Consider the following 13,244-nt stretch of genomic DNA (forward strand, 5'->3'; position numbering starts at 1 on the left):
CCCAAATTTAATGGAAAAAATTGTGTGAGAAGAGAGTAAGAAGGCACCATTTGGTCTCCCTAATTTTTATTACCTAAAACCTGATGTCATTCTTCACTCTTGACGTGTGATGACCTCACGGGATCCATTCTCCCCTCGCTCTTATCCCACAGTGTTGCCAGTGCTCTAGGTTGAAATTCAAGAGCGTGTGAACAGTGAGTCTGGTTTGAGCTAGAGGTGCCGTGTTTGAGATTACACTGACGGAAAGAAACAATCTCTGCTGTGGAGGTTGGTGTAAGCTGACACTGAAATAAGTGTTAGCTGTTTATTGTGATGCTATTTATAAAGAGGCACCATACGGGCTCTTTGGGACATTGTTTTCTTGATCTTGTGCTAAGTTACACGATACTGCTGCTCTTCTCTTCAGAGTGTCAGAGCTTTAAGCAGCTACAGGGCTGCATGCAGCTTGTGACATGCCATTTTTCATTTCTGCCATGTCATTTAAATCCTTCTGGTGGATCTTTTGACATTTATTCAGGTGCTTGGATAAGTTTTGATTTAAGTAAAAAAAAAAAAAAAAAAATCTGTTGAGCAGTTGAAACCATGGGAGTCATCTGTCATTCAACAGCCCTTATCAGAGTTCAGCACCAGTAAGATGAAACAGCCGTTAGGTTTTAATTTCTATGTGAGGATATGGTATGGTGGATGGCAGAGCTTCCGCGTATACTTCAGTGCTGTTTGTCCCTGTACTGCCGCTCCGGCTGTTAACGAGCCCTGTGACTGTAGATCTTCCAAGATGCTTTAGTGGAGTTTGCCTTGAAGACACTTACTTCACATAAGTGTTTGAATATTTTTATTAAATGTTTCACCCAGTCTTTAACAGAGACAGGCTTTTCTTGTTGCTGGGTGTTATCTGTAAATTAAGAAGTGTTGCTTAATGAACATAGTTAAAACAAGCATCGTACCTCTTGCTTTTCTCTTCCTTGTCGCTTAGCAACAGAATTTCTCCCTGTGCAATCCCGGTATCTTCAGAAGGACTGTATCCATAATATCCTCTCTAATCCTTCTTGCTTTTTCTTTTTAGAAGCCTTGCTAAAAGATTTGAGTAACTTCATCAACCCCTTGACAGTCATAATAATGCAGAGTAGGATAACATCAAACAATCATTCACTTTGGCAGCGTAAACTTTGCCGAATTCATCAGAAGTCTGTTAAGCTTGATGCTGTTTATAATGAAAATTCCTCTCTTGTGAAGAAAAACAGCTGGGTTAGAAATTTAGGGCTTTTAGCTCCTTGAAACACATTCAAGGGATTTGTGGTGATATAATACCTTCTCATTTATGAATACCTTAATTGCACCAGATTTCCTCTGTTTCCCAGCTAATATGTATCTTACACCATGACCTCTGTTTCTAAATCGATCCAATGTGCAGGCTGTTATATTTATGTATAGGGAAGCCCCCAAGCAAACAGAAATATCCACTGCCTCCCCCCAGAATCTGAGTGTTGCTGATTTCCTTGTTTATTCCTTGGTTGCTCAAAGTGGTGGGAGTTCTGTGAAGGCAAAGGAGTTTATATGCTGCTTCTGCATGGTGCTGAGTGTTGGTTTTAATAGTTTAAATCTTGGATTATGCCTCTTAAAATCTATTGCAGTGCGAGAAACAAGCCTTCTGGAAATTAAAGAAGATACAGAACTGGATCCAGAGGAGAACAGCGCTGTCTTCATGGGCATACTCATCAAAGGGCTGGCCAAGCTGAAAAAAATCCCCGAAACCGTGAAAGCCATCCAGGATCGCTTAGAACAAGAACTCAAGCAGATTGTTAAGCGGTCCACAACCCAGGTGGCAGACAATGGTTACCAGAGAGGGGAGAATCTTTCCCAGGAAAATCAGCCTAGGTAAGGATATTTCCACCACTGAACCTTGATTGCTGCAAAAAGAAGTCTGGAGAAGGGTGTTGTACCTGCTAATCGCCATTTGAAGGAATGTCAGTGATGTTTTTGCAGTAGCAGAGGTCTGAAATTGCAAAGTTTTCAGAAATGCCCATGTCTCCCTGAAAGGCTGATGTGCCGTGAACACCTGAAAGGCTCAGAAATTTAAGAAATGTACTCAGAAAGGGGAGGTGTTACTTCTCCTCAGCTAAGGATGTGGGAAAGGGAGATGCTTCCTTCTGTGCTTGGCCCTTGAAGAGAATCATTTGGCTAAACAGATGTTTGAAATGCAAATTTGAAGGTGGAACCACGGTAGAAGCCAGCATTATTTAACCAGGAAGAGGTGCATTATGTTAAGTACTTGATTTTATTTTTTTTTTTAACCTAACCTTTCGTTTTAAGCGGCTTTACAACAGATTGAATTGTAATGCTGTTTCAGATTGCGGGTACGTATGGTGTAAAGAACACTCAGTGCCAAAACAAATACTATCTTCTTGTGTTGCACTGAATCATGGCTTTACACTGGTCCTGATGCCAAAGAAATTTTTAAGTTCCTACGTAATATGACTTGAAAGGAGAAGATTCAGCTCAGTTATTTATTTCAAGTGTAGCAGAGTCTAATTAAGCTGATGCAGGTGCAAAGCTTTGAAATCATGTATGGAGCTAATTATATCAGTAAATATATGGCCAAGTTTCTAATTGGTTTGCAGCCCCATTTACATTAATAGCAAGGTGTGGAAGTCAGTCAAAAACTATGTTTCTGCCATTCTTCAGGAGTTGCTAGAACTCTTGTTTGGGAAATAGGACTCCATAAGGGCTACCCATCACTTCTAGCTGAAATATTAATTTGTGATACTGCACATTGTAAAGACCACTGTCCAAATGGAAGTAATGGTGGAAAAGAAAAATGAAAACAAAAATGTTTCTTCATTATATGTAATATTTGTAGTGGAAAATCACTCCCAAGGATAAGTTTAGCCTAATAAAGACTTCTTTTTTAATTCCTATAATTATAATTGCTGTGGAAACAATTATGTTTTAAAGAATTCATAGAGTTACGGTGCTGATAACTCGGTGAAATTACAACAAGCTTATTGGGTGGGTCAGAAGGCAGAATTTTAGTTTCTGATGCCAAAAGGGAGCATAGTGTATGCTTGATACTTGTTTTATGAATTAATCTTGAGAGGTTGTATGGCTACTGGTTGTCCAGCAAAATTGATAAGTTGGATCAGATTGTATTTTAATTAACTTGCCCAGAGGTTTGAGTAAGGTACAAAAAAGTTCAATGGCCTTTGGCCTGTATTTAATAGGAGTTTGTGAGCCTTTAAGATGCTTGTATTCTAGAGCTATGGAAAGTGTCTTGAATTCTTGTTGAATAAGGAGATAATTAGAACTGATTCTAAACCTAAATTGCATGTGAAGTTTACAGCAAGCAGGTGAATTCATTTGTATTGAAAAGAATAAATTATAATATGGAAAGGTATACCGCCCCTTAAATTAGCTACAGTTTTAAATCAAAACTAAGCAACTTTCCTGCTGTCAAGAAAAAAATAAATGGGAACAACAAGGTCCTGCTATTTGAAGAGAGCTCTGCAAGACCCCAAATTTGAGCATGATGCAGTGGCCAAAACTGCGTAACTGTTTATTAGGCTGTGAGCCACAATGCTTACCTGACCTCAGGGTTCAGGGGGTAAATGTTTTTCAGTTCACCTTAAAACTAGTCACACTTGGATCCTTCTTTGTCTCTGTCACTGAGCTCAGTGCTGATGCTCAGCTACTGTACTTTAAACAGTAAAAATTCTCACTTCTGGCAAATAAAATGACTAATAAGATGTCAGAGAGGCCTGCAGGGTCTGAGGCCATAGACTGAGCCTGCTGCTGGACAAGTTCCCTGCGCCTTATTTGCTGTGTACAGAACAAGTTATATGCATTTCTTCATCGCTGTGTGGTGCCTCTCAAAGCTTGGCTCTTATTTTTTCCATATGGAAAGGGTGGTGTTTGCCTCCACTGGAGGATGAAGCTGATCATCTGCTTGTGTAAGTCCTGGTGGAACTTACATCGCTGTGGAAGTTCTGGTGTAATTCCTTTTGAGACCCCATGTACGAATTTTGTAGACCCCTCTCATTGTACATGAGAGAAATAATTTCTAGAACCTGGCCAGAGAAGTTGCAGATCTGGTAATGGCTACTAAGACTGGAGAGATGCTGATCTCATTCTCCTTTTTTTTTTTTTTTTTTAAATTTGACTGTCTTTTGTTTCCTTACCTAGTAAGCTTTTCCATATCGATTTGTGCAGCTACCTTTTACATTTGTGTATAAAAACATTAACTGGTCCCCAATTTTTAAGATCAAGAATGTTATTTTTTTATTGTTGCGACGCTAAGGCAACTAGCTCTCAGAGAGTAATGATGTCTCTCCTGCACCTCTTGGTGCTCTCTTGATAGAGCCAGCAGGGCTTCTCAGAGCCTTGCGAAGTCTTGTAGCCCTGTAAGCCTGCCAGGAGCAAGTCTTGTCCATGCTGTAGTAGATGTTGTGTGCCAGGGTTGTCAATAAGCACATGCACAGGAGCGAGCAACGGTTGTGCTGTGGATAATGCATGGCCCGGTCTGTTGTGGGTGCACTGTCCTTGTCCTTTGGTTTGAGCACTCAGCAGTGTAGCTGAACAAAGTTGGTGTGAAACTGGAAAGGCTCATTTATTGAAGATGACACGAGCCCTGCTAAGGACTTCTGTATAATGGAAGAAGCATATTTTTCACCAGTGAGGTCACAAAAGAAAGTCTTCCCTGGCTGTGTGATACAGCTGATTCTTAAGTTTCCTAAAACATGCAACATGGATGCAGTCATGTAGGATAACAGACTTAAGATAGGCCTAACTGGAGAAAACATCTTTGGCTGTAAGATACTTTGCTGTGAATATAAACCCTCTTTACTAATGTGCTCTTATCACCATGAAGTATGAATGATATGAAGGTAATAAAACCTGAAAAAGGGCAGTGGTAGGTTCCTAGTAGTTCCTTGTCACTGGTAGGAGGTAATTTTGAAAAGTATGCTTGAATCTCATCTAGTTGCAGCTGACCTCAGCTTGAATTTAAGTGGACTTCTCTAAAGTCAAATTCTCTAAAGTTTTTAGATATCCATTCTTGGAACAAGTTTATGAAAAAGGGCTTAATTATAGAAATTGTCATTGCCTTATCCTTAATTAGTGGCTCATTAGAGCATGTTTCATACCTTTGTGTTTAGAAATATGTATCTTGGATTGCGGAGGACGAAGCGTCATAGAAGAGGCCGTATTGTGTTAGCTTGGGGTTCTGCTACGTGTACCTGTGAGTCTTTTCTGAATTACGGAAGATTGATGACTTCAGAATAATAGTAATCTGGACACATGCCTACTTAAGGACCAGATTTATGGGACAAGATTTTGGTAGGGATACATCGAAAATCCAGGAGGAGATGGTGTGTTGACAATTTTGCTACTAAATCCTATCGATTGGATTCAATGCACTTTTCCCTACATGTTCATAATACACTTCTGGCTTTTTACCTCATCTTGAGGCTTTAAAATAAATACAGAAATTATATACACACCAACACTCTGACTAGGCAAAGGACGTTATTGCTGCTAAAATGCATGAATTGTCATTAGCGACCTCATTCAGGTGTCAGCAGTCACTCTGCATCAATTCATTCTCTGTTATTGCCCAGACAACAGGAGTTGCTTCCGGGTGTGTGTCACTGTCTCTCAACATACTTACCATATTTCTCGGTGAAGGGGTTATGAGATTGCTTTGACAAATTGCCTAAGCCAGTCTCCTGTCATTCTCTGTATGTGTTCTGCTTAGGTCACTCAGTGCTGCAACCCCATATGCATAAAATCTAGGCCGTATTATTTTATGCTGTTTTGTCTTGTTGGCTGTCTGACATGGACTGTTTGTGTCTCTCTTGGGTCACCTTGTTTCCAAAATGACGTGACAGATTTCGAAGACTTTTAGAGAAAAGAAAATTAAGATAAGAGGTGCTGGGTAATTTGAAAACAGGGCGATGTGGACATACGATGTTAGTTGAGAATGCAAAATGTAATGGAGTAGTAGTTAGCACCACTGAAGAATGTGGATTGGGGAGATTTCATGTCTATCAGTCTGTAACTTGAGAATAGAAAGACAGTGGAACTTAAAACCAAATAATTCTGTTCAGTATAATATTATTTTAGTAATGGCTCCATAAACAAATTGATAATGTGAGGTCAGGCTCACCTAGGGACAAGAAAAATGAATTTATCAAACTACCCAGCTAGTTCAGTTCTGCAAAACTGTACTTTCCTGGGACAACAAGGAGATATATAGATAACTAAGTTTTAATTTCTGATGGGATGTTAGTAGAAGTTGGGCTTGCACTGATATATTTTCTCCGTGGTACATAATTAATTTGCTCCCATCATGTTATCTTTTTTGGCATTTCAACCAGGGTTGTGTGTGAGTTCCTCCAACATGAGCTTCCTCATCTATCCAAATTCTTCTACATCTGGTTTTCCTTCTATTTTTGTCTGACTTCTGGCTGACCAGCCAGTTGCCCCAGCTGCCCCTCTCTCACTTGCTGGGAGAAGTTCTGTATGTCTCTTAAGGGCTGTTGAAGCACTAGTTGACTCTCCTGTGTCTTAGAGTGGGTTGGAGAAGATACTTGTTTAACAGTGGTGTTTTTCAGGCAGCCCCGTCTGCATATTGTCCTATCTCCTTCACTGGTAACACTGGTGATGGGCTAACAGTAGTTCGGGAAGGAGAAAGATGTATCAGTCTTTCCACAGTAGCACCTTCTCAGTTTCGCTTGGACGGGATATTTATTAAGCTTTATACAAAGCCTAAATGGAGGAGAATGGCTTTTCTTCCACACTGGACTTTCCCATATTAAAATGTAATATTAATGATAGTAATAACTGTCTTTTCTGATGCTGTCTTTACCATCATGTCCTGTACGCTTCTGTTTATCCCCTGCCAGCATCTTACTTAAATTTGTAAAGACCTGTAAAAAAGCAGTGTTTTCTCTCTTAGCACCAACACTTTTCTTTAGGCATTTGTTGCTATTCTTAAATATGAAGAAAATTGATACACACACCAGTTTCTTTTGTTTTGCTGAAATATGTGTCTTGGTTCTACAGTCACTTGAGGTATGGCAGTAATAATGTCCCTCTGTTTCTTATGAGTACCATGATTCCTAATCTTTATTTTTATTTTTAATATGACATCTTTATTTTTAATATGACATACATCTGACCACTTGACCTGTTCTGCTGTGCCTCACTGTACCCTCCCAGACTTATCGAATGGCTCTTTCTATTCAATCAAGGTGCTTTTCTTCTTAACCATTTGAGCTGTGTAGTTGACATCATTGGTAGGTGAATGGCCCATGTGAGATCCCCAAAAGATTACTGGATAATGCTGTGCATATATATCTATATATGTAAAATTGTAGTATATGAATGAGATGCAGTAAGCTGATAGTATTTTTTTTAAAAACAATAGCCAGCTGTTGTCCTTTGCAGACTAGAAGTTCAGCCTAGGATTGCTGTAGGCTGTTTTAGCCACAGCATCACGCCAGGCCACTTCTGCTGTCCAGTGGTAACAGCAGCAAATGTGCAACAGCTTCTTAATTACTGCGCTTAACTATTCAGCTGCTGGCTTAAACAGCTGATGAAAGTGGATGTATGCAGATGCTGAGCACTCTGAAATGAAGTGGCTGAGGCATAAGCACACACCTCATTAGTGAGTGTTAACTAACCCAGAAGACTGAAGTGTGGTGGTTAGGGAGTGGGTGCAACTCCAATTCTGCCGCAGATCTTCTGTCCTGCTCTGGGGACAGCTACTTCTGCTGGGAAGGCACAGAAAGCAAGTGCTAATTCCTAAGCTCCATGTGATGGAGCCTGTCTGTCAGAGCTAGAAGTGCCTAACATATGGATTTGGGAAGTGTTATCTTCACATTTTGTTGGGGTTACATGTGTACTTGAATTGCTCATTAAACGGCAGTGAACTTGATCAGAATTTTTCTTTTCTCAAATAATAAAAGATGTGATGAGTCATTGCCTTATCACAAAAAATTTAGGACTTCGCAAAGGTACATTAATTAAAAAATGAGGCAGTAAGGAAACTGTAGGAGCAGGTAGTATAGTACATTTAGATGAGGTGGTAGCTGTAGCACCTTCCATATAGTAGTAAAATCTTGATAACTGACACAGTTGATGAAGCTTGATGTTTTAGGTTTCTGATCATTCATGTTGTTTAAAACCTGCCATACTACTCATTTTGAATTACAAAATGAGTATCTTGTGTTCTGTTTGTATGGGTAAGTCAATTTTTATTGACTTGAGAATCATGCCTTCTTCTGGGGGAAAAGCAGGTAGTCCCCCTCCTTGTCTGCTGGCAACTTAAAATGGTCTTGAATATCATGGTACTGATGTGTAGTTACCGTGTAGCTACTAACACCTTTGTCTGTCTTATACCCCTGAGTAGAACACATTAAAAGTGAGCAACTGTCATATAGAGGAGGGAGTGAGGAGGAAGATCCTCAGAAGTATTGAGGTCAAGGTCCTGCACTTGGGCCACAACAACCCCATGCATTGCTACAGGCTTGGGAAGGTGTGGCTGGAGCTGTCTGGAAGAAAAGGATCTGGGGGTTCTAATTGACAAGCAGCTGAACATGAGCCAGCAGTGTGCCCAGGTGGCCAAGAAAGCCAACGGCATCCTGGCTTGTATTAGAAATAGTGTGACCAGCAGAAGCAGGGAGGTGATAGTCCCCCTGTGCTCTGCACTGGTGAGGCCACACCTGGAGTGTTGTGTCCAGTTTTGGGCACCTCAATACGAGAGAGATCTCGAGGGGCTGGAGCGAGGGCAGAGGAGGGCAACGAAGCTGGGGAAGGGCCTGGAGAATAAATCCTGTGAGGAACAATGGAAGGAGCTGGGACTGTTTAGTGTGAGGAGGAGAAGGTGAGGGGAGACCTCATCACTCTCTACAGCTCCCTGAAAGGACGTTGTGGAGAGGTTGGTGCTGGTCTCTTCTCCCAGGGAATTAGTGACAGAACAAGAGGGAACGGCTTTAAACTGCAACAGGGGAGGTTCAGACTGGACATTAGGAAAAAATGTTTCCCAGCAAGAGTGGTCAGAGAGTGGAATAGGCTGCCCAGGGAGGGGGTGGAGTCCCCATCCCTGGGTGTGTTTAAGGGTCGTTTGGATGAGATGTGGGGGGATGTGGTGTAGGGGAGAACTTTGTAGAGTGGGGCTGATGGTTGGACTCAATGATCCCGAGGGGCTTTTCCAACCTGAATGATTCTGTGATTCTGTTTCTGTGAGGTACCAAACCTCAGCTGCTGACAGCTGAAGCTGGTCACCTGAACCCCACAGAGAGGGTTTGGAGCTCGATGACCCCCCAGCTTGCACGCAGCATCTGTCACAAAACAGGACATATGAAGTCCCAGTCTTCTGACTCCTGGCCCGTTGCTCCGATGTGCTGCACGACTCTGTGCCTGTAGTGTCTTCTAGATACTGAGCAGAGGTTGTCTTGATGGTTTACAGGTTATTGCTGGAACTGCTGGAGCTTCTCTTTGACAAGTTCAACGCCGTGGCTGCTGCACACTCTGTTGTCCTTGGACACCTTCAGCAAACAGTGGCCTCTCCTTGCAGCCAGTATGATGGTGATATCAAGCTCTATGACATGGTTGATGTCTGGGTGAAGATCCAAGATGTCTTGCAGGTAAGAATCCTTCAGGTGGGCACATTTTCAGCTTGAAACAGCTTTTATAACCAGAATAGCATAGAATACTTGTCATACTAGAGAGATAGCTGTGCTGGGATTTGTCTTGGATTTTGGTAAGTGGCCACATTTATGAGAGACTGTTAAACTCCAGAGAGCTTAAATATCGGCAAAAAAAATATCCTGTGGATTCGTCCTTATGGTGTATGGAAAGGTTGATACCTTTTGCCTACCAAGTGATTTATCAGAAGCTTTCAAACAGTGACATTTTTGTTCTGTGTTACCATGTCATGCCTGTCTTATAAAGTGTCACAGCTCTAATCGCCTGTCTTCTCTTGTCATTATGGCTTGGTTATAGTCAGCTGAGACACTTGCTGCCAGCATGTTTTCAGGGAATTCTTATTTGATTCTTATTTTTAACTGTGCGTACTAAAGCTGTACCTTGCTTAGGCTTTATTCTGGTACCATGCCTATCACCTCAGTATCTGAGACTTTCACAAGCAGCAGAGTTATCATCTGTCACATGTCTGTTCTCTCATTCTTGCTGTGAGGCTAACACATGCACACGAGAGTTATTTATTTATTTCTTTATTTTGGAATTGCCTTTATATATAGTACACAGATGTACAACTCACCAGTATTTGATTGAGGAGGTCAAAGAAATAAGCCTGGCATTATTTACAAGAGGTGGCAAGATTTATGATGGTCATTCCACCTCTGGCCTGTTCATGAAAAATGCTGCTTCCTACTCTTAACAGAGTTTTTCACTGTAGGGCATGTCCTGATCCAGTGTTGGGGGAGGTTTCAATATGATCCCAAGAGCGAGATTAAGGCACAAACGAGGTCAAAAGCTGTACACCCAAACCAGTTTTTATTATTAAAAGTGGAGAGGGGTAACGATAGGACAGAATGGAAGGAAAAGGCAGAAATCAAGCAAGCATCCGGAATAGAGTCACAAGAATAGTCACCACCATGGATCCAGCAGCATCCCGTTGGTCCTCAGTCTTCAGTTCTTCGGTGGTGGGTGCCCACAGAGCAAAATTCTCTGTCACCTTTTAAATTCGTCTTATCAGCTGATGAGCATATCTGCCCACCTTTAGTTTTTCCTCTGTTCCCACAGGGTTTTGCTGACTTCATGCTTCTTGAGCAATCATCAGACTTCTGGGGCAGAAACACTCGCCTCAGAGACACAAAGTCATCAGCAATGCACGCAGGGTGTCTGCTGTATGCAGTAGAGCCACAAAATGGTTCTGTGAGGTACCAAACCTGAGCTGCTGACAGCTGGAGCTGGTCACCTGAACCCCACAGAGAGGGTTTGGAGCTCAGTGACCCCCCAGCTTGCACGCAGCATTCGTTGGGTGACATTCCTTAAATTAATTACAAAGGCCACAGCTGGTCCTTAATGAATGGTCGAGGTGTTACTGACACCACCCGGTGACTCAAAGCACACACCCCAGCAAGCTTTGAGACAATCATTTGACAGTCTCTCAATCAGTCTCTCACAGAGCACAGGTCTATTTAGCTGTTACTCTAAAGGCTTCTTCGACTGTGCAGGGATACACAAGAGTGTTTTTGTTTACACAAATACAGCCAACTGTGTCCACGGTGGGAATTTAGATACTTCTTGGACATGGTAAGTGCAAGGTATGGGCCTTTGATCACATCCTCTGTCTCCTCACCTACTTATTTGTCTTTCTACAGGAGTTAGTGTTTTTATTAAAGAAATATTGATCAGTTTTCTCCATGATACAGATTGTCACCTTCCTTCAGTATTGTTTTTGCGAAAATATCACAGAATCATCTAGGTTGGAAAAGACCTTGAAGATCACCTAGTCCAGCCATGAACCTCACACTGACCGTTCCCAACTCCACCAGATCCCTCAGCGCTGGGTCGACCCGACTCTTCAACCCCTCCAGGGATGGGGACTCCCCCTCTGCCCTGGGCAGCCCATTCCAACGCCCAACAACCCCTTCTGCAAAGAAATCCTTCCTAAGAGCCAGTCTGACCCTGCCCTGGCGCAGCTTGAGGCCATTCCCTCTTGGCCTGCCGCTGGTTCCTTGTCTCAAGAGACTCATCCCCCCTCTCTGCACCCTCCTTTCAGGGAGTTGGAGAGGGCCAGGAGGTCTCCCCTCAGCCCCCTCTTCTCCAGACTAAACCCCCCCAGTTCCCTCAGCCGCTCCCCATCACACCTGTGCTCCAGACCCTGCACCAGCTCCGTTGCCCTTCTCTGGACACACTCGAGTCATTCAGTGGCCTTTTTGGAGTGAGGGGCCCAAAACTGAACCCACTCATCGAGGGGCGGCCTCACCAGTGCCGAGTCCAGGGGTAAGATCCCTTCCCTGTCCCTGCTGGATGTTCAGCCAGAGGTTAATGATGGGTTTTCTAAACAAAAGAGTGTCCTAGAACTAAAGCTGTCTGGTCCTGTTAAAGGGAGGAATTAAATTTAAGGACATGAGGAGAGTGTTTGGCATGGGGTGTCTCCAGCTGTCTTACTGTCATCCATGAGGTGTAAAAAAACTTTGAGCTTTGAGTTCTGCAGACTTTGCTCCAGGAGGACAAAGCCTTGGGGGTAAGAATCCTCCACGATTTTATCTTCAGTGAAGCAGAATGACAAGGCTGGTACTTTTCCCTTAGCAGTGAGAGTTGTTGTGGTTTCATTCCTTGAGAGTGGTGAAATTAGGAGTGAGTTATAATGGCTATTCCAAAAGAACACTGATAAACCTTCTATACAAAACCATGTGTAGTTGTGCACATACAGAGAATGAATGTGTTTTCCGTGTTGGGGAGAAAATATTTGACCAAGCTTTCTATAAAATTCATGCCAAGAAAAATAAAACAAACTGCTTGTAAAGGTTTTGTTGATAGTGGCCTGACAGCACAGGTGTTGGAGGGAGTCAGAAAAGCTTCCAAAAGAGCTTTTACAATGCATAAAAAGAGCAGTTTAAGATCCATAATCTCTTGCTGGTTTAGGGTAGGAGATGAGCATTGACTGACATGGAAAGGAGAAAATCTTCCATTTCTTTGTTCAAAATCTTGTGGGTTTTTTGTATGTTAGTTTCGTTGGAGCGGATTAAAGTTTTCCTTACAGTGTAAGACAACCTTTGATCCCAAGACTAAATTATTTCTATCCTGTTTTTTCTGAATAAGGATACTTTTTTGAGAGGAGATCTTATGTTTGTGGCAGAGGGAGCACAAAACTCAGTTTTAAAAGTGTTAGTTCAAAAGTGCCTGCTGTTGGGGGAGGATGAAAATTTGGAGGAAGTGGGTTCATGGCAGGGTGCATCAGGGAAATGATGCAATTCCTGCAGATTGTAATGAATGAAGCTTATCCATCATTCTAGAACGATATCACATGACTCTGCAATTCCCATGGATAATCTTTTGCACATGTACATTGTGCACCTCTGCATGTGAAATACATTACAGCGAGGTTATCTCTTTATAGTTCCGTACAAAAGTAATAATGTGTGCTCATGGTGGGCTGGAAATTGTCCTTTGTGGGAAATGTGAGTGGTGTTTTCAGCAGCATGTTTTTGTAGCTGGATTTCTGAATGCTTCCTAATAACTGCACCAAGCGCTGTGGTTTAGTACTAGTTAGGTGG

At 42.2% G+C, this 13,244-nt stretch overlaps 1 protein-coding gene across 8 annotated transcripts in view; it reads left to right on the forward strand.

The window, feature by feature from the left end:
- Window positions 1–13,244, forward strand: part of EXOC4 (exocyst complex component 4) — a 421,385-nt gene that overhangs the window by 58,825 nt on the left and 349,316 nt on the right. For all 8 annotated transcript variants that reach the window (XR_012623679.1, XM_074828084.1, XM_074828085.1 and 5 more), the window contains exons 6-7: window positions 1,632–1,875; window positions 9,464–9,641. Coding sequence is in view for 7 of the 8 variants with exons in the window: in XM_074828084.1 (XP_074684185.1) it covers window positions 1,632–1,875; window positions 9,464–9,641 (422 nt within the window). In the remaining variant the exon portion in view is untranslated. The remainder of the gene's footprint in view (window positions 1–1,631; window positions 1,876–9,463; window positions 9,642–13,244) is intronic.

Source organism: Strix aluco, chromosome 5 (assembly GCF_031877795.1).
Source record: "Strix aluco isolate bStrAlu1 chromosome 5, bStrAlu1.hap1, whole genome shotgun sequence".
Classification (NCBI taxonomy): Eukaryota; Metazoa; Chordata; class Aves; order Strigiformes; family Strigidae; genus Strix; species Strix aluco.